Source organism: Zosterops lateralis (genome assembly GCF_965231275.1).
Source record: "Zosterops lateralis genome assembly, chromosome: 2".
NCBI lineage: Eukaryota > Metazoa > Chordata > Aves > Passeriformes > Zosteropidae > Zosterops > Zosterops lateralis.
This window is the reverse complement of record NC_139763.1, coordinates 79104512-79125460: the sequence shown is the minus strand read 5'-3', so window position 1 is coordinate 79125460 and position 20949 is coordinate 79104512. Positions and strand designations below refer to the sequence as shown.

Below are 20949 nucleotides of genomic sequence, written 5' to 3'. Positions count from 1 at the left end.
GCTAACTAGTGCAAACAAACAGGCTTCCACAGTGTTGATTGATGGATATATTGGGTTTCTTTACTGCTGCTGCTGCTCACACTACTAGTTATAATTAATAACCGGAGTTTACTTTGCACATTGTTATGTTATTTTTAAAGAGTGTTTGGAACACCTAAGGCCTGATTCTTATTAACACTAAATCCTTGTTTAGGATTAACACTAAATCCAAAGTGATCTGAAAATGTAATCAAGTTTTCTTCTATTAAAAATTCTTTCCTAGGGTCATAATGATATAAAGGGGATCTCCACCTGAATCAGAATCAGAGAAAAAATTTTTGCTTAGGAACCTGAATGGCAGGGAGGAGTAAATGGTTTTGTTGTCAATATTTCCCCAGGTCATCCTAGTGATTAACAGCAGCCTTTTGAACATAATGTTTGCAAAAAGCAGACATTAGTATTATGGTGGCTTTACATACTCTTCTTGAAGAGGATTGTGCAATAATTAGTTTATAAATCTAATTTATTTCATTTCTTGCAAGAAACATTTGGAAGTGAGCAAGGCCTTGACACTATTGCTTTTGGCTTCTTCATGAAATGCCATTCCAGTTTGAATAAGGTATAAATGGCTGAAAGTCACTATTTCCCTTCTGTTGCTTGTGTTCCTTAGGATATTTGTGTCACCCTGTGAAAGCGGTCATTAAACTCGCCCTGAAAGACTTCAGCAGAAAAAGCACATACAGCAGCAGAAATTTCTGGGGGAGGCTAAGCTCTCCTAGAGCTTCCATCTTTGAAAAAACATTCCATGGAGCACAGCTCCTGATGGCATCACTGTGCCTGCTCCAGAGCTGAAAAGAAAACAGTACCTGCACTTCCACAAGGTCTGGGGCTGCTGGGCCAAAATGGCACAGGTCAACTTGAGACCAATCAAGTTAAAAAAGTACTTGCCACAATGAGGGTCTGTAGTTCAGGTAATTGTAAAATTCTTTGGAGGAAACATGGCTAAGATGAACTTCCCCCAAACCAGGCACCATTTCTGGCATACTTTGTATCAGTAATCTTTTCTGCTGTGATCAGGCAGCCTTATTTCTGTGGCTCCAAACAGAGCTGTGTGTTATAGTGGTCACCCCCAGAGTGATCAAGGGATATTCTAAGATGGACTGTAGGAACAGAACCACTATATACTGGGACTGTGTCCAATATATCTTCTAGATTCTGCCACGTAGGTATTTTGAGTGCAGCTTTGCCTCTACATCATACTATCTGACTGCCCTCTGCAAATATTTCTTTCGAACTTGCCCAACCTCCAAATTTCAATCCATGCTGACTTTTGGTATGCACAATGTTGGGTAGCAAAGATGCCTACGGGAAGTACTCCCTGATATTAGGGATAAGATGCCTTCCTCCTGCTTGTTTTGCTGCCTGATGCTATCAATAGGTGCCTACAAATTTCCTGCTGGGAGACAGTGATTATTTTTTTGCAGTTTGTCTTCCCTATGTCGCTCATGATCTCTGTCCGTATGTCCTCTCTCATACTCATTGTCTGAAAAGTCTCAGATTAATTGCAGGAAGATGTTTCTTCCCTGCCATATGTTGCCTGAGATGGACACACAGGTTGTTTGGGATGCAAACACCTAGAGGTGCAGGAGGCATTATCCCATATGTATATGTACATACATGTGTGTTGGTGTGCACACTTCCCACTTCCACCACACTGACTCCAGCCCTCTACATTGCTGTTTTGAGCAAAACTGGGGAGAGGATTTGAGGTGAGCACAGGCTCTGTTTCCTTCTCATTCACTACAGGACATTTCTCACAGGAACTCAATAACATCCTGAACTGACGGCACAAAAAGGCAGACCTGAGTCTGAACAAAGAATAAAAACCCAATTTCCACCCAATATTTGAAAGCATTGGCTAGAAAAGTAAAATATTTAAATTTACCTTTTGTTTTAAACTGTTGTTTATGGAATATAGCAATTATGAACAATATTTTGATTAACATTTCAATAAGGACAGAGTTGCCCTCTTCACACATGAAAATCATGTTGCCATCATCACACATGAAAATATATTCACCTTTGTGTAAATAGACATATATGAAATAGTTGAGATGCAAATTCCGAAGCCTTGGCGTGAAATCAATTTCTCTTGTGCTCCACATTTGAAGTGTAGCTCTTACCTTGCATCTATTCGTCATTTTGTGAAGTGCTAAGGTTCTACTGTAGCGTACATGAGCTCATTTCCATCATACACGAATATCAACAGATACAGACTCCCTCAGCATAGAATGTAAACCTGTGAATTTTTAAAATGCTTTAAGCCATACAAATCTAAATATTAATGAAATTAAATTCTGACCACTTTGCCTGCTGAAACCTCTAAATCTTTAAAAGGAAGTTTCCTCAAAATACTTTGGGATTTGTAGAAATGTTTGCCTGCCCGAAGTTTTAACAGGAGAATGCTTGGTCAAAACACTTTAATTTAAAAAAAATTTTACAAAACTTACAAGGTTTATGCTAATTCTGAATCCAACCCTGTTTGGAAGACTAAATTTAAAGCCATACTTATGCATTTCAATTGATGGCCTGTTTTCACAAATACTGATCTACTTCATCTCTCCTCAACTCTTCATCTCTCCTCATTTCTTCATCTATCTTGTATGAAGACATCTTTTTAGAAGCACCACATGTGCAGCAAATGCTTTCATTTCACCAGCTGTGTTAGAAAAAAGTGTTGATCTCACCATCTCAATTTTTTACCTTTAAAGAACAGTTAATAGTTATTCACTTCACAGAAGCATTATGGATGAATTAGTGCATAGAAAACAATTAGCATATATTACATAATTTCATTACTTCTGCTATCACTACTATCTCTGTTCCTACTGATATTTGTGCATGAACTCAATTTGGTTTCGTTTTTGCTTGTAGCATTTGCATGACTAAAATAACACAAAATCTGGGCATTCTGTCTTTTTTTGTTGTCGTTGTTAAGTAGTAACATTTATAGCATAACTCCAGCTTCTGCATTGTTTTGTTGCCACAAAAAGACCAGATATGTAAGAAAAATGTGGGAAAAGCACAATAATGACTGTCCCAAATATATACCCTGGGGAACAGAGAGACCAAAAGGCACCTTGGAAACTTCATTCAAGAGGACATGGGGCAGCAGCCACATGTTAGTTTCTTGCCCTGAGAGTAACACACTATGTTGTCCAGATCCATAGGCTCAAATGCAAATATCAGGACAAAGTTATCTAATTAGCAGCCTCACAACTGCCTCTGGGTTTTATATGTTGGTTTTGTCAGCGTTGGTTTTGTATAGTAGTCTCCTCTGTTTGAAAGAACATAATGAAGGTGATTAAAATGATTCATTAACATTGTGCCCATTTGAGCAAACAGTCCAAACATTTCTATATTCCCTGGTATCAAGTGCAGTGATCTTCACAGAAATGTCCAAAGGTCTTTTAGCTTTTTTAATTTTTCCACAGCTTGACTTTAATTAATGTTTCATGTGCAAATTTATACACAATTACTGTACCAACTGACTAGCTTTCTATTTGATTTGAATTCTTTTGGAGGAGGAGAGGGAAGAAATCCTCACAACAGACTGTATATTTAAATGAATAGTACAAATAAATGCCTGTAAGTCTATCTGGTGCCCCTAGCCATGGGACATCTACACCTCTTCACTTAGAGGTGGTCTCCACAGATCCCCACTTGGTTCCAGCAAAGAAAGGGACATATGAGGTAGGTGCCAGTCAGAGGACTAGTTTGTATTTTGCTGTGAAAGCAGAGGAGTAGAAAAGAATCTAATTTTTAAACTGAGTGCCTTGCTATGACATATCTAACATTTATTTTAAATTTTATCTTAAAACCAGTGAGATTTTTGGTCACCAGCATTCTCCTCAGGAAAGCCAAACAATTGGGAATGTGCTGTTAATTTCCAGCCTAAATTTACTTATGGCCAATATCAAAAGTGGTTACTAGGTGCACTCGTTGGAAAATTTGTCAGAAGAAAAACAGAGGTGGATATGTTAAAGCTATATGGTTTTTGGATTAACATTCTCAAGATCTGCATAAATAATTTTGCTATGGACACATAAGTCCTACTTTGCAGCTTTAAAAATATCAGGCTTTAATAGGGAGATGAATGTTTGTACCTCCAAAAACCCATTTTCCTTAGTATTTTCAGATGGTGAGTCCAACACTCCAGGTAGCATATCTGGAGGATTAAAAACCTGGTTTTGGTTTGTAATTTTTTTAACACAGTATATATATATGTAGGCCTATAGAAAATGTTTATGAAGAATGGCTCCAGTGCTGCCTGGGGCCCTGGAGTTTGGCCCAAGAAGTGCTTCTGAAAAGGACGGGTGGCCTTGATAGCACTTCAAATACGAAACAAGATATTGACGACACAGCTGTACTTAGCCCACAAACTAGCTTTCATGTTTACCAAGGAAGCCTGTAATTTGTGGATCAAGAGTTATTTACTTCTCTTAAAAATAAACTCAGCAGTGAAAGCCCTATGTGAAGAAGAAAAAATGCCAAAATCAAGGACTGTGGCACACTTGAGTCTCCTGCATAGACGTGATGGATGCTGCTGCTTTCTCACTGTGTTCTGCAGCCCACATGGCTGTGAGATATTTCTCGATGCTGTTTCAGCTCCCCAGAGTTGGGTGCTGAAGAGGAAGCAGGGCTGAGAAGGGACAGTCAGTGGGCTGGAAACACAGGATGAGAGCTGCAGGATTCACAGTAATGATAGGGCTGAGAGCAAGACAGCAAAAGAGGACTTTGCACGCTCCTTGTGCCATGAGGCTGGCATTGCACAACAGGCCAAAACAGAAGAGTACCTTTGGCTTTTTTTTAAGGAATTCCTTGCCAAAGATAAAAAAAGCCAGTTTGTATGCTGTTGCTAGGAATATGTTAGTGAAACAAGTGAGCTGGTCATGCAAACAACTTGTTCGACAGAAAGCAAACCAAGTGGCAAAAGCCAAGTAGAGTTCAACAGCTAAGGCTGGAAATGAGACACCCAGATTGTTCTGGATTTGCTCTGGTTCAGTTGATGCAGCAGATAAACAGTTAATGCCATTAGTGAACAAATGGCAGCGATCAAAAACCAACAGGAAAAGGCCACCACTTGCCATAATGTGAGGGAAACTATTGCACTGAACGCCCTCCCTGCTGGGAAGTGGCAACACCAGATAAAAGCAAATGGAAAAAAATAAGTATTTTGGAAAAAAACCTCTCCCTGTCCCAAATACATTTCTTCCTGCTGGAAAATTTTGAAGTCCAGTTATTACTGTTAAGCCAGGTTTGTTCACAGGAAAAACAGAGAATGATGGAGCTGAAGAAAGTCTCAATTCTCAGCCTCTTAAATACTCATAAGACCCACTTAAGTGTTCATGGATCCCATTCATAACGAGACCCATGGAGTCTGTTGTAGGGAGAAAACAGTGAAGAGAGACAGGTAGCACACTTAGCATGCTGCAGAAAGGGTTAAAAGTGGTCAGTTCATCACTCTTCTGTGTGGTGCCTTGGAAGTTTTCACAACACCAGATGTGGGGAAAAAAAAAGAAGAAAGCAAGCCCAGTGAACACCAGTAGACATCCTGGTGCCCTGGAAGCAGTTAAATTAACACCCAGCAGGGACAAATTTGCAGCTTTGGGAACAAGCTTAAAGTTAGTCTGTTTTCATCCCTGGAGTGAATTTGCAAGTGTATGACAGTGAAGTACAGCCTGGGAAGGAGCAGGCGGCTTTGGATTAAGGATGGATAGCCAGAATTTGCTCCCACCCTCCCTCCACCCACTCTGTTTTGCACTTAGTCTGTGAAGCTCTCAATACTTCTGCTAATCCCTCAGTCTTCCCATGTCTTTTACCAGTTCCAGTAGGAAAGAAAAAAGTAATTATCTTTTTTTAAATTTTTTTTTCCCATTCTAGTTTAAACCAGACAAGACTGGAGTCACCCCAGCAAAACCTGCTTTAGCTGGGATTGCAGTTAACAGTCCTTTGGAGAAATCTAGTTCTGCAATGGATAAAGTTGGATGCCTTTCTAACTAGAACCAAAGCACTAAATCCTTTAGTAATTCATCACTCAGTTGGAGCCGGGCTGTGGCCCGGCTTGTAACCACTGCAAATTATAGAAAAGACTGGAAAAAGAAAAGTCTGAAAGTACATCTAAACCATCTTCACAGAATTACAGAAAGCCCTCACAGTCCCTCTCTCTCTTACAAGTTATATAACAAATTGGATCCACAAAAATACCATCTTTCCTCATTTTCACACCTTGGTTATTGCAAATATTTTGGCATCAGTCAATCATGGGGAACTTTTCAACCAAGGTGAATTACACAGCTTCTTATGAGGGCCTGAGAAGGCCAATCTCCATCATTCTTCCTTGTGTATATCTTTGGCAATGTAGGAAGAAACTTCAAACCCTGAAACAGCCTTCTCAGAGAGGTGGTTGATGCCCCAAGCCTGTCAGTGTTTAAGAGTCATTTGAACATTATAAAATATTTGGTCAGCCCTGATTTGGTGAGGCAATTGGACTACATGATCATTGTAGCTCCCTTCCAACTAAACTGTTTTATATATTCTATTCCGTCATGTTCTATAAGTTGGTTATGCAATCTCTACACTTGCAGCTGGAGATGGTGGAGGAGCTGCAGGGTCCCCTGAAGGAAGAAAACCAGAGAAAGGGTTGTATTAGTTGTTTCCCGGTGGGGCAAATACGCTGCTTATTCTGTCTCCCTGACTGATGGAGACTGACAGGATGAACAGCATGGCCTGAAATGTGTAGTGTGTCCTTTCAGCTGGCAATTTGAAGGGCTCAGGGCTGCATTTCCTGCCCATCCTTGAAGACTTCCAGTAGACTCTTTGGGAACTACTGGACATGAAGCCCATATGTTCCTTCAATTATTCCCAGCATAAGATACAGGAACAGTTTTTAAGTGTTGCCAATCTTCCACTTCCCCATTGCAAGGACTGTAGGTTCTTGTCCCCTGTGTATCAGCAGCTCCTATTCTGCTCCATTTTCTCCCACACTGTTTCCCATGGATGCTCTGTCTCCCTCCACCAGCATCCACTCACTCAGCTTTTTCCTCTGGAGCTCCCAATCCTTCTCACTCATTCCCTCTCACACAATCCCAATCTGCACTCTGTATTATGGCCTTCCAGGCTTCTTCCTACCCTCAGACCCTCACTCTTCCTGTGCTTCACTTCTTCACCACCTGCTCTTACAGCTCTGTCCACCCCATCCAATTGCCCTACTCTGGATCCAGTCCCATCTGGCTGGTTTTTTCCCTTGCACTAAACTTCCTGCTCCCTGCCTCTCCCTGTCCCGTCCTTCCATGCTCAGCCTCCCTCTTGCAGAGAGCTGTCACCTTCCAGTCCTCCAGACACACTCTAAGCTGAGGTTCCCCACCACCAGCCACCTGAGGTGAGTTTAACAGCTCACTGTTTCTGGCAGAAGCAAGGCCATCTCTCCTTCTGGCCTCCACCTCTGTGCTCCTGCCACTTCCTTTGTGCTGGTGTTGGCTTTGCCTGACCCCACAAGCTGAAGAAAACCTACACAGAGAGAAAAAGGATAGTTCTCTGCTGGCCTTGTGAGAGCTCAGACAAGTGCCAGAGCTGGTGCCAGTGGAAGAAGGGGATACAAGGCTTGGGTGGGGAAGGATTTCTTGCCCCTTTCTGAAGCTTCTAGTCTTTAGATCAGCTCTTCCACCCGGTGAAACCTCATGTAACAGTCCAAAGCCTTAGTCCTCCCCTTTTGGCATATTGCCACACAACTCAGTGTGTGAAAGCAAGTTTCAGTCTGCACACCTCTTTCAGGCAGAGCAGCAGAACTGGGCTCCTGGGTGTTGAGAGTCTTGTGCAGAGAGGTTATTCCCCACTATGTGCCTTGCTTGGGTACTCTCAGTGTGCCTTCCTCACTGGTTACAAAGGAGGCTTAGGGAGTTAACACGAAATACAGATATCTGGTATGAAAAAGAGGGATAAATGTCCCTCATTTTCCTCAATTCCTGTGTTTTCTACTGATTCATTGGGTCTGGTTCAACTCCAGACTCTGTCAGAGGATTTTTCTGCAATGGTGAGCATTTCCAACAACTCCTGTGGATTGAGTGTAACAGCTTTGAATGACATCTTATTTCTTTCTTTCTTTCCCCAAACATACAAGAATATATAAAATATACAGTAACATTTCCTTCATCCCAAGGTTTGGCTGGCTTGCTTATTTAGATTATAAATTCTTCAGGGAAAAAACTGTCTCTTACACTGTGTGTGTACATTACCAGAAACAGGCATGCAGCAAATGAAGCAGGCAGATGGTTCTGGAATAGTTCTGTTGGAGCATCTGGCTGATTTTCTGGAACAGCATCACATTTAAATGGTAAATTCACCCGTGAAAACTCACATTAAAGGAACATTACTAGGTCTGTTGCTGTCTTAACAACAGTCATCTGTGGCCTGGGGCAGGTCTCCACCATAAAAACACCAGCAGTAAAAGTGGCTGAATAGAGGAATAAATATTTGCCATTAAAATATTCCTTCATTTGAACCCCTAGAGAGACAAATTACTGAGACTAAGCACTCTTGAGCACTTTGGGGAATTAAAATAATAGGAAGACTCTAGGGAGAATTGGGGCTTGTTAATTTTTTTTTTTCTTGACTTCTTGAGGTATTCACAAATTGCCTACAAACAAGTAAAAACTTACAGGAAAGTGTTTTTCACCATGCCAGCTCCAAATGGTTGTGGAATTATATTGTTTTTCCAGGCTGCCTTTCCAAAATCCCTGCAGGAAGTTGACTCAGGGCTTGACTCTGGCCTCAGATGCATGCACAGCAATAGCAGGAACCCTCACTTCAACCAGGTGAGAAGGCCTTATGGATATCATAACTTTATGGTCAAGTTCACAGGTCAAGATAGACTAACTTGCTCCTTAGCAGAGAACCAGACCTGAAGCATCCCTAGCCCCTTTTCTTCTGGTCAGCATGAAATCGTCACTGTTCCTTATCTCAGACTTGTCCTGTTACACTTCCTTTCCAGTTAATCTAATAAGCACAAACTTATGTCCTGGTTTTGATGATGATTCCTTACTTTACCCTAACACCCCAGGCCTGTAAACTGTAATCTCAGCCACCAGCACTGTGGATCTTCTTGGCTGCCATTTGTTCCTTGCAGCCATCATCATCTTCTATGTACACACTCAGTATCTTGGCTGTTCCTCTGCTTTCCTTCCCTAGCCCATGCCTTCCAGGTGGTGGTGGAGTATAATCAGGGGGATGAAGCAGTTGACAACCTTACTGTACCCTCTGTCCCCAACAGCAGCGTTTTTTCCCCCTGTTGTCTTGTCATCCAAGACAACTGACTGAGTTATGAAGGGTCTCTTGGATCACTGCAGTTCTCAAATCAACATCTCAAGACCTGCAGGCAGGGAGAAGTTCATATCTATCAAATTCTTTCCATAATACCCATCTTATCTTTGATCTTACAGAAGTAAGATCAATGCTGTCCCTTTGAAACAGGTGCCATTTTTAATCTGAGTTTATACAGTTCTTCACAGGATTACATTTCGCCCTCTCAGTGGATCTCCCAGGAACTTTCACAATGTTAATAGATAATGAATGAGACTTCAAGTGTGCTGACATTAGCAAAGAATTCATCCAGGGAAGGTCAGTGATGTTTTTCATTGGTACCTTCATGGAAGTACCTTCAAAAAGTAGGTCAAAAGAGACCTCAGGAACTATCTCATCTACCTCCCAAATCCCCCAACCAAGAAACATTTGACCATGGATAATAATCTACTATTCTTCCAGTGTAAAAGCTTTATGAAAAGAGTTCAAGAAACATTACAGAACTTGGAGTGTCTCTGAGACTTTGAATTACAATATCCTCAGGGACTGACTGTCCACAGTGGGACTGTGTATGTGTTTTGTTCAGCAAACTGAGCATGAATGATATAAGGCACAACCAAGAAAACTGTCCATAATGACAATGCAGGAACTTATGACATTTTTTGTCTGGTTTCATGTTCATAAATCAGCTATGACCCTGCAACTGATGGTGGTTATTGGGACACGCTCAAGTTTTTATCCAGAATATTTAATTCAGAAGTCCTTGTACGAGGGAATGTGACCAAAATGGAGCTATCAAGAAAAGCTGTCATCCAAATATTATTTTTATAGAGAGCTTTGAGAGAAAGGTCACATTGTTATTTTCTTACACTATGGAACAGTTTCTATTATTACAGATTCCAAAAGCCTGGAATGGTTGTTATTTATGATCTAAGTCAAATTCAAGTCCTGGTTTGTACCAATTACCAGAAGTTACTCTAGATTTTCTCTCTTAATTTCACAAATATTTGTAAAATACTTCCTTCACATTTGAAAGGAGAGAGGTTGCCTCATCAAAATGTATTCTTCTTTTCTTCCATAGTGGTAAACACAGAAATTTAGGAAAATACTCTTTTTATAGAGAAGACCCATTTTCTTTCAGAAATTCCAGGGGCTAAATTAGAAATGTAAGTTACTACTCAGCAGTGAATGGTAATAAGAGGTTTTTTTATATTTGCACTTCTAAAAAAGACATTAGTTTTTTTTTGGTCCTGGTGCTTCTTCCTCACATAGCACCCTAACCATCTGAGAGTTTAACATATACTTTTTATTGAATCCACATGGTGCCCATGGTTTAAAAAAACAAGATAGAAGGTCATATCCTGCTTCTCTTATGCTGCTGTAAGTTCAATTACAATCTCCTGAAATTTCCCTGGGTTTGCACTGGAGAAAATGAGAGGAGAAGCTGTTTCAGGATCTCTGCAGAGCTGCCAGGTCAGTTGAAATACCATCTCTGTCCATTGAAAATAATGAATAGATATTTCAGATAATGAATACATACTAAGCTGTGGGCACTGGAAGGGCTGGTGTAATGGAATGGTTTGCAAGGGAGAGTCACATCAGCACCCAGAGCTCCTCTGTGGTGGCACATCCCTTGGTGCAGGGCTGATCAGTGGCCCTACAGGGAAAACATGCCAGGAGCTGGTACTGGAGAAGGGACTGCTCAGTATTCAGTAGGAAGGAAGACTGGTTGGACTCAAAAGGAGCCTGTTAAGATCTGGTAAAGAAAATGGTCTAAGGTGGACTCCAATTAGGATGAGTAAGGGCAAATACCACCACCACTTAAACTGTGACTAATCACTATTCTTGGGTTACTGAAAAAGAGTGTAGAGATGTGAAAAAGGAGAAGGTGATCCCATCCTCAAAGCAATTCTTAAGGAACAAGGACTAACAAGGCCCTGAGTTTTCCACAAGCAAACATTCTTGTGGGTTGTATCTACACTGATGCTTCCAGAGCCTTAAAAATATGGACTACTGGTTGTTCATGTAAAGTGAGGGGGTGAAGCTCTCACAATCCTTTGTGTTATCCTTGCCTCCAAAGCCAAGACTAAATAGGACACATGCCCACATGTAGCAGATGGAGTGCCCTTGCTCTGTTAGGGTTCCTGTTCTCATGAGCTCAGCCTTCTATTCTCTCTTCCCTTGAGCAAATTAAGTTGAATAAAAACAATTGGAGAAAAATTCAGCTTGAAATCCTTGAGTTTAATTTGGCTTTAGGTCAAAAAGAGAAGGGGATAAATAATATTTTATTTAGTAGATACAGGGGTTTTGTTGTTGTTGATTTCATTTGTTTGGTTATTTGTTTGTTGGGGTTTTTTTACTTCTTCGCAGAAAAAAAATAGATTTTATTGAACAAGTATAATGGCTGATCAAAAACTTTGAAAATGTGTGTGGAATTTCTTGGACTAGATAAAAACATCAAGTCTTCAGTTCAAAAACCTCAAGTCTTACTTCAGAAGCATCTCTCTCTGACTGGACTACATTCCTTCAAAAGGGAAATGCTAGACTTCTACCCAGGCCCTGTTACAGATTTTCAACTGAGATTCTGTAGAAGTATCACAAACCTGATTAAACCTGTACAGAATCTGGAGATTCTAATTATTTCCTAAACAAAGAAAGTGTTGAATTTTTATGAGTTTTTTTCATGACTATGTGTATACTGCATTCAGATAGACAAAGGAAGGAATCACTCTCAGAACAATGGAGAATAAAGGAGAGAGGCAAACAAACCCTTCATTCAGATCAACCTTCCAGGAAACCAAGATGATTTCCATCATTTTTATGACTTTTCCCTAGAGGCAAAAGACATCTAATTAGCAAATTGCTCTGTAAGTTTATTTCAATTTGACACAAAGGGAATATGACAAGCAGAGAAATTATAAGCCTTACATTTCCAGTTAGCCCGTTTGGACTGATAAAACCAAGCTCGGATGGGTTTTGGGAATCTTAAAGCTTGGGGAGCAAAAATCCAGAGGGTGAGCTAGTTTTGCTAAAAATGTTAACTTATAGTGTTCCAGTGAGTGATTTCTGATGGCAGTGTCACAGCAGTCCTTTATGAATGTGCCCTCACACTACCAGCTACAAAGCACTGCAGTGAGATGGTCCCTATAATGATCCGAGGAGGAGTTGAATGATACCAAGCAGAATCAAATCTTGATTCCTCATGCAGAAATAGAGCATGAGTAAAATAAATATTAATCATGAAGTTAATTAGTAAATGCTGGTAATTAATCATGCATTACTTTTAATGATGTGTAGAAATACTCAGAGGTGGGAGATGATCCTTCAGGAAAGCAGACCGTGCAGCCTAAATGAGGTGATGTCCCCATTGCTAAAATCATCAGCAGTCGACCCACAAGGTCACTTTGACCTTTGTTGTCTTTACTGGAAGATAATACTGGCAGTGTCTCCTCCCCCTCTGATTTAATATCCAGATTTATGTGGCAAGCAGGCCCTGCCCAAGGGGTTTGTGGGCACTTGCAGCAGCGCAGGCAGGTGCTAAAGGGTCCAAAGAACTCATAAATACTGTCAGGTAAACAGTTATGTTCAAACCTTTAAAAAAACCCTGTGATTTATGAACTAATTGTATTTCTAAGTATTATTTTAGCAACTACAAAATACTCTAATTGAGAGAGACATAATTGATGTTCTGAACTTCATCAGCACTTTGGAACAACTGCTAAGGATCTCTAAAGAAATCCAGTTATCTCTCTAGAGCATAGAAAAAACAGCATCTTTACTGAAAAAGCCCTGTAATCTGTGTCTAAAAAGCTTCCAGGATTCTCAACTGTGCTCTGGGTCAGATAGCCACATCTTGCAGAAACAGCTGTGGGAAGTGGTCGGATGACAAGAAACATTGGAAAATTAGTTGGCAGAAAAGTCTGTGATGATAGGCAAAACCCCTTCCCTGGTGTAATTAGATCTAAAGTTTGGTACTCAAGAAATTTCACTTAGGACAAGTTTCCTAAACCAAAGATCTTGTGGCTGCACGGGTGAGAAATCCTGCTACACTCATGGTAAATCTTGCAAATTCTACTAGGGCTGAGGTGCCAATCTTGTTGGCTGGCCTCCCTGAGCAGCAGCCCAAGAGGACATAGAGCAAGTAGTAAACATTATCTCAAGCAGAGTTGCTCTCATGTTTTTATGCCTTTCTAGAATGTGACCTTGCAAATTTTTTCAGAAAAACAGTAGTGTTTGCAAAAGTCTTGCCTGTCTCCCCTGCGACGACAGATTGCTGGAAGGTTCATCATGGCTGAATGAAGGAACTGTTAAAATTCATCTGTCTGCCAATCTATTAAGAGAATGGGGAAATGCACCTAAGAAGAGAGCAGCACACAGTGGCTCAAGAAGAAGAGGAACAGCTTGCAGACACCTCCCATAAAATGGCAAAACTGCTTGCATCCTGCAAATGCTCATTCTACAGCATCTTTCAACAAAGCAAGTCCTCACACCTGCCCATAGGTTTCACCTGGTACTTCTTGCTAAGGGACTTGTTGGAGTAAGTCATGGTTATTGGTCAGGAAATTCAAAAGAGTTGAAAGGAGAAAGGTGCGCAGGCATACAACTGTATTTATTCTTTTTAAAGCATCAGCTGGTTCACCCAGTTTGGTGACGAAAATCCAGCTCAGAATGCTTCGTTCACAGTGCTACTTTCTGGGAGTCCATGGAAAACTTAGGCTTTCTTTTTTTTTCAATTAGCTTCTCATAGCTTTTTTCACATCTACAGATTATCTCCACACCTATACTGCAATTCCATACCTTTAAATATATTGAGACAAAATCCCACCTGAACTACTCAGAGTTGCCTAAACATTCTAAGGTCAAGTATGTTTTACTTTTTTTGCACCTGGTTTCCAGACTCTAAGGTACCATGAGTTTGCACATTCTCACTTTGATTGGCAGCTCTGAAACTTGGGATCTGAGACCTGGGTGCACAGCGACTTGGCATAGCACAGCTAAGCTACCACAGCAGATCTTGTCAGAGTACTGCCTCATGATAACACAGTGGGAGCTGGCCACATGGAATATAATTGCAGACATATCTGTGGCAACCTTCTCCTTCATCTCTAAGCATATATTTTATCCACAGAATATTCCCAGAAGTGTGATGGGTGTTTATAAAGCTCACAGATAAATCTTAGTTTTTCTTTGCCAAAGCGATAGCAAATGTGCAAACAGTATTTTTTGTCATATCAGTCAAAAGATATCTAAAAACAGAATTTCATAACCCTGCCTCCCTGAGAAAAATGATGGCATAAAAATTAACACTGTAAAACATATTATCTAAGATAACATAGGAATTCATGAAAATTTTGACTTTCAAAAGAGCCTAAATTTTTGTAAGCTAGAAAACTTAGGTGAAAGTCCAAAATACGCTTGCATCTGCCCTACTATCTCACCTTTCTGACAAGTACCTACATAATATATAGCAGTGACATTTTCATTCCATTGCATGAAAAGTGTTATGAGTATGTGCTTCTTCTAAATGTGATACATGATATACATGTATAGGTGCTAAAGGTGCCATCACCAGCTCTGCAGAAGTGCATGCTGAGAGGGTGATTAAGTGCCACCAAGACACATCTCCTGCAGGAATGATGCCAGGCTGGAAAAGCCTTTTTATTATTTGGACCAGAACGATTCTGTAACAAAGAAGGAAGAATTTGTCTTACCTGTCTGTGCTGCTGGGAGACTGGATACTGCAAACCTGAGATTTGCTGGCTTTGCTGCATTTTCTGAAGCATCATTTTTTGCTGCATTGCTAGGGTTACATTAGGTGGCCTCTGGACAGGCTGGTTTGAGAGAGGCTGAGCAGTTTGTGGCTGCGGTTGTTGCTGCTGCTGTTGCTGTGGCTGCTGCACGGGAGCTGAACCCTGTGCCTGCTGGGTGTAGTGCAGAAGGGCAGGCTTGTTTTGGGAACCCAAAACAGAAGGCATCTGCTGGTTTGCTTGCTCTGAGTTAAAGTGAAACAAAGGCTTTGTGTTGCCATGATGCTGCTCTAGAGGTGGCTGAGCACTGTTGATAAAGTTTCTGTTGAGGTCCTGAGGCTTCTGTTGCATGATTATGTCCATAGGATTGCTCTGGGGAGTGGTTGGTTTATAAACATAATTGTTCATCCCTTTTGTCTGGTTTCCATTCACTGGTACCCCAAGCATTGCTGAGCTTTGTGGGCTGAACTGCTGCTGGCGAAAAGAGGGACTGGGGATTTTCTCTTGCACAAAGGGTCCAGGGGAAGGTCCTGATGGAGACAGAGTGGACCAGTTGGCTGTCTGGTTCTGCTGCTGCTGTTGCTGCTGAATCAAGGCATGCTGCTGCCGATTGGCTGCGATCTGCTTGAGCTGCTGTGCATGAGACACCTCCTGCCAGTTAGGCAATGGCCGGCTGGACGCAGAGGAAACCTGCGACACCTGTGTTTGAGGCACCGAGGGGATGGGTGAGGAGGCAGACATGGCAGTGGTAGCCATAGTGAAGGCTGGACCTGTAGAAGAAGGCCTCATCTGTGGGGAGCCCACAGGAACCTGATTCATGCCTGCTGCATACTCACTTTTTATCACCATCTTATCCATCTGCAAAGATCTCACAGGGCCCCTCTGGTTCTGCTGCCCAAGGTCAATGTTGAATGGCTCATCTTGTTTTATTGTGGCATTTATCATATTCTCGAGCTCCACATCACTCATTGGTGGCACTGATATATTAGTCAGTTCATTAAACAGTTCCTGAAGTTCAAGATCCATTTGGTCCCATGAGTCTTCCCCATATCTGTTAGGGAACATGTTCTCGTGGGATGTCTGGCCATCTAAGTGTTTGCTGCAAGACATTGTTTCTCCTGGTTCTTTCTTTACCTCTTTCAAAGTCATATTAAACATGTCATTCCCACTAGCATGGGTATTGTTTGCTAAGTTGCTGGCCTTTCTTTGTGATCCTTGGCCCACAGTCATAGTTCCTGACATTGACTGGCTTTGGCAGTTGTTAACATGTTGTCCACCTTGTCCCACTGAGATATTGTCACCTACTCTTATCCTCTTAATGTCAAGGAAAGAACTCTCTGAAACACCATTGGGCCTCTTGTTGACAGGTGACAGATTGACCACCAACTTTCTCTTCAAGGAGCCTTGGAGCTGAAAGAAGCAGACACAAAAAAAAACATTAGATGATATGAAAGAAATAAATTAATTGCTTGAAAGGCTAGAGGCAAGAGACAGGCAAGCATTGGTTAGTTCAGAAAGCTCCTCTAGGCTTTTTTTTAAAATCAATGAAGTGGTGCAGAACTGCAGGCAAATAGGCATTAAGTGGTGAGTCTCCCTGCCATCACCACCCTTGCCATCAGCATTTCTGTTGCTCATCACAGACCCCCTTCCCCTCACAGGTGTGATGAGGGAGGGAGGTAGACAGAGCTACAGCTGGTAAAGCCTCTTTGCTCCAGATCTACTCCAATCTAGCTGTGCCATACAGATCTAAAATACTTTTAGACAGGAAAGACAAATGCAGTCATGAAATCCACCCTTGGGCTTGTCCAGCCCTGCAGGTTTTCAGTTCAATGTTCAAATAAACATTTTTGACACCTGTAGAGTCCAAAAGTCCTTAAACACATTATAATGGTGCACACAAGATCAAGGTATCCTGACCTCATGTAGGTTTATACTGGCCAGAGATGTGTATCATTTAAAATGTTAGATGTTAACTTGAAAACAGAATTAATTCACTGGAGCCATGTCAGATTATGTCAGCCAAGGGTCTGGCCCATGATGTACTGCCAGATTATTTCCCAAAGATACCTATTAATACATTAAGGCCTTGTTGTTTATGTCCTGAATCATCCCTTACAAAACATACAGTCTTCTCAACACTGCTCTGAGAGTTGTAACTCTATTTCCTTTTCCTTTAATATTTGCAGTGATACTTCCATTTGCTTGCCAGCCCTGTGGGCCTACTGAAGGAAAAGAGGTTCATGGCTCTGTCTGCCTGATCTACTCATCTGCTGTGGTTGTACACACTAATTCCCATCCTGCACAGAGAAAACAGAAATGTCAGTCCTATGAGCTGAAAAGCTTGGACTTGGTACGTACACCCTCAAGTAAGATGCAGATGCCCTCAAGAAGAGTTGCTTTGAACACAGTTCATAAAAGAACAGATCACTTTAAAACAAGGGCAGCTGTCCTATATTTAGCCCTGTACATTTGATCTTAGAGGTCTTTTCCAACCTTAATGATTCTATGATTCTGTGACCAAAGGGGTGTGCAGTGAGGAGCAGACACGTGCACGTGCAGCCCTTGCAGAGCCAGCACACACTCTCCCTGTTTCTGCCATGAGCAATGCCAGGAAACTAAGCAGTGAAACACAGCTCATCTTCTGCCTTTCTGCACTTGGGCAGAAGTGCAGTGACCCTGGAGGCACAAAGACAATGTCATCTGAGAAATACCTGTGTGTGCCAGTGAGAAAATAATGCCCGTAAAAACTGTGATACCTTGGGAGGCTGCAAAGGGCACAGAGAACTGAGAACTCTAATTTTCCAGTTAAGTGAGGAAGGATGATTTATGAGATCTTCCAGTCACATTATTTTCATCATGGTGTTTCATGTAGAGAAGTCCATGGGCCCGTTCTATTGTGGTCTCTATGCCCCTCAGTTTCCCAGGCTTACCTATAGGTAAAAGCTCTTCCCAGCTAACTCCAGATGTGAAAATTTTTATTCTGGTGTGAACATCAATTAATTGCTTGAAAAGAGTTTGACTGAGAAATACATATTTCCTCCAAATCCACCTTTTCTTCCATTGCATCATCAGGTCACTGAGTTTAGCCCCTAAAAATAAACTTTGTAATTTCTCGCTCTGACACTGGAAATCCAATTACATATTTTAAGGTAACTTTCCAGCATAGCTTTTAAATCACAGATTCATGTTTTCATAAGCCCAAACACGTTGATGTCTACTTGTATAAGTCCACAGACTGTGTGTCTGCAAGATAATTAATTGTCATTAGGTGTCCCTCACTGGGTAGAGGTTTGGGTGATCACTGCAAAGAGCACAGACTGTCTTGGGTTAGCATGTTCCTTCTGACACGAGTCACTGTACTTTCCTTTGGAACAAAAAAAACGTAAGTTGCACTTCCTTTTACCATCATTTTTCATGTCAGCTTGTTTATCAGAAACCATGCTCATACACCCAAATTCATCTTCCTGGGAAATGGGGAAGTCCACAGGTCATTAGAATACATGACTTGGCAGCGCATTTTGCCTTCAGATGTGCTGCTGACAGAAAGGCTGAACAGATAATGAAGAGTACATTCCCTGCATATGTACATGTTTTATGTGGTTAATATGACTTTCTGAGTTAATTTGGGTTTGCTTGACATTTTGAAGCAGAGGGTCCTGTTTAAAAAACTCCACATTTTCAGGGCACCTGCACCAAGCTTTCTGACATATATAAAAATGCAGCTGTTACATTGTGCTGTGTGTAGTACCTGCTTTTCTCCTGCATTTGAAGTAGCTTCCAGCAGATAGCAGGGTGAGGTGGGTGAGCAGACGGGAGTGAGCTGGGAAGTGGTTTGCCACACACAAGTCAGCAGCAGAGCCAGGCAGAGTGCCAAGATCTCCAGACACATCCCTTAACCAAGCACCCCTGCCCTTAACATGGCCTGGAGGACTCCTGGTTTCATGACATCTGCTCCAGTGCCTACCAAAAATGGCACTGTACTTTTCTAAGGAATAACAAGTGGTAACTTATCACGTCTCCCCAAAATGTAGCAAACATAGCCCTTGGAATGCTGTCAACACCATCATTCAACAATGTCCACACCTTAAAGCAGAAATGAGAGGAAGTGAGGCTGCAAAGGTGCAGGGAACTCCAGGGACTTCACTGAGGCTGCTACAAAGTCCTGATTTCACATCCCCCATGAATTCAGGACATGGAGGGAGAGGGCATGGGAAAGATGTGAGCAGCCCACAGGGATGAAGCCCCTTCTACCTCTTTGCACTGAGCTGTTACCAATTATATGTCCTGGGGCAGGGGAAGGGCTTCAGCAGACTAGTCTGTGTTTGTTCAGGAAGATGAGCAGTATCCATCACTAGCCTCTCTGAATGTTGCCTTTTGCAGGGCACTGCTGCCCCAGCATTATGCCTCTTTTGTTTTCAGAAGACAAAGGACCAGGGTTCCATCACTGAAATCTTTGCATTTTTCTAACGATCGTATTTTACAATTACTGACTTAAAGTCAATACTCAAGCCCTTTTTACCCAGCAAAGCACAGACTCTTCAGAAGGAAAAAACAAACAAGCCAACTTGCTAGATTTCAGGCTCCATCTCTTTCAATTTGCAAGCTAGGATTGATTTGGGTCAGTAAACATAAAGCAAAAGTTCTTGTAACACACACAGGCACATTCCTCAGATCAAACAGGCTTGCGATTACACATCTCAAACTGCTTGAGCTGTGTAATACTGAAAGGCCTGTGATGGGAAAAGAGTGACATGACAGTAAGTGGGAGAGGAGGAAGCCCTCCAAGCCCAGCTCCATCCCACAGGTAGGTGGGCAGCACTGGATGAACCATCACAGAGCACAGGCATTTCCTGGCAGCATGTGTTATTGTGAGACCTTTTGCTGAGCAGGCTCTGGTGAGTCAGTGTGAGTTCATGCACTTACAGCAAGGCAGTGCTGGATGATTGATCTTCTGAAGTCAAAACTGAGCCTCTGGAGATCATTTCTGAGAGACAGCCCAGCACTGTTCCTGGACAAAATGCTTGGGGACAGCGGAGGGCAAACTCTAGACATGATTTGATCTAAATGATACTATGTCCTGTTCTGAGTGACACATACATAAGTTTTAAATTTAAAACTTATTCAGAGTCTTAAAGGAATTTAAGAGAGGCAGCTTTTTCTTTAATGCTCTCTGATACCAGGCCAAATCAGGAAGAAATCCACTGAGCTAATAATTAGGGCCCATCAAATCCTGGTATCAAATAATTTCTCTTTTGGAAAATTGGAAAGGTTTTTGCTTCACCTTTCTTTTGGTTGATTTTTTTTTTACTAAATTTAAAACCAGAGCAATTTGCCGACTTCTTTTTTCCTGGCTCATTTTTTCCCCCGGAAAATAGAAACAAAAAAGTTTTTGGTGCAAAAGCACAGTTTGTCAAGGAGAAATTTTAGAGATTGTTTTCTCCAAAATATCCATATTGAACAATTATTTTTATCGCAACATTGATGCATTTCTGACATTTCTCACATGTATTCACCTTATATTTCTTTCCACAGGGTCTATCCGATATGGCTAAGAAAAGAATTGTCTGTGTCAGCAGGAAATAATACAGTCTATCAGGTTTCACTTTCAATTAAAGTCCTTTTTTCTGTGCATTTCATATAGCTTCTGCAGTTGGACTTCCCTTAGAAATTGCTCTTAATTTCATTTAACACTGTGTAGGAAAAAGCACAGTGCTCTACAGAACTCCTAGACTAACCATCCAGCACCTTTTGTTTCACAGCTCTCAGGACAAGTAAAACCCAGGCAGCCCCTCTGACTTGCCCAAGTAACTCCATAGTGCCTGCAGATCAAGGCCTTGTACAGAGATGTCAGTAGCCTATCTGACTG

The 20949-nt window shown here is 41.6% G+C and overlaps 1 protein-coding gene across 1 annotated transcript in view; it reads right to left on the bottom strand.

Moving 5' to 3' along the window:
- MAML2 (mastermind like transcriptional coactivator 2) overlaps positions 1-20949 on the bottom strand; it is a gene marked incomplete at its 5' end in the record, with an annotated part of 210309 nt that overhangs the window by 48937 nt on the left and 140423 nt on the right. The window contains one exon of the mRNA XM_083854921.1: positions 15048-16493. Within this exon, the coding sequence (XP_083711047.1) occupies positions 15048-16493 (1446 nt within the window). The remainder of the gene's footprint in view (positions 1-15047; positions 16494-20949) is intronic.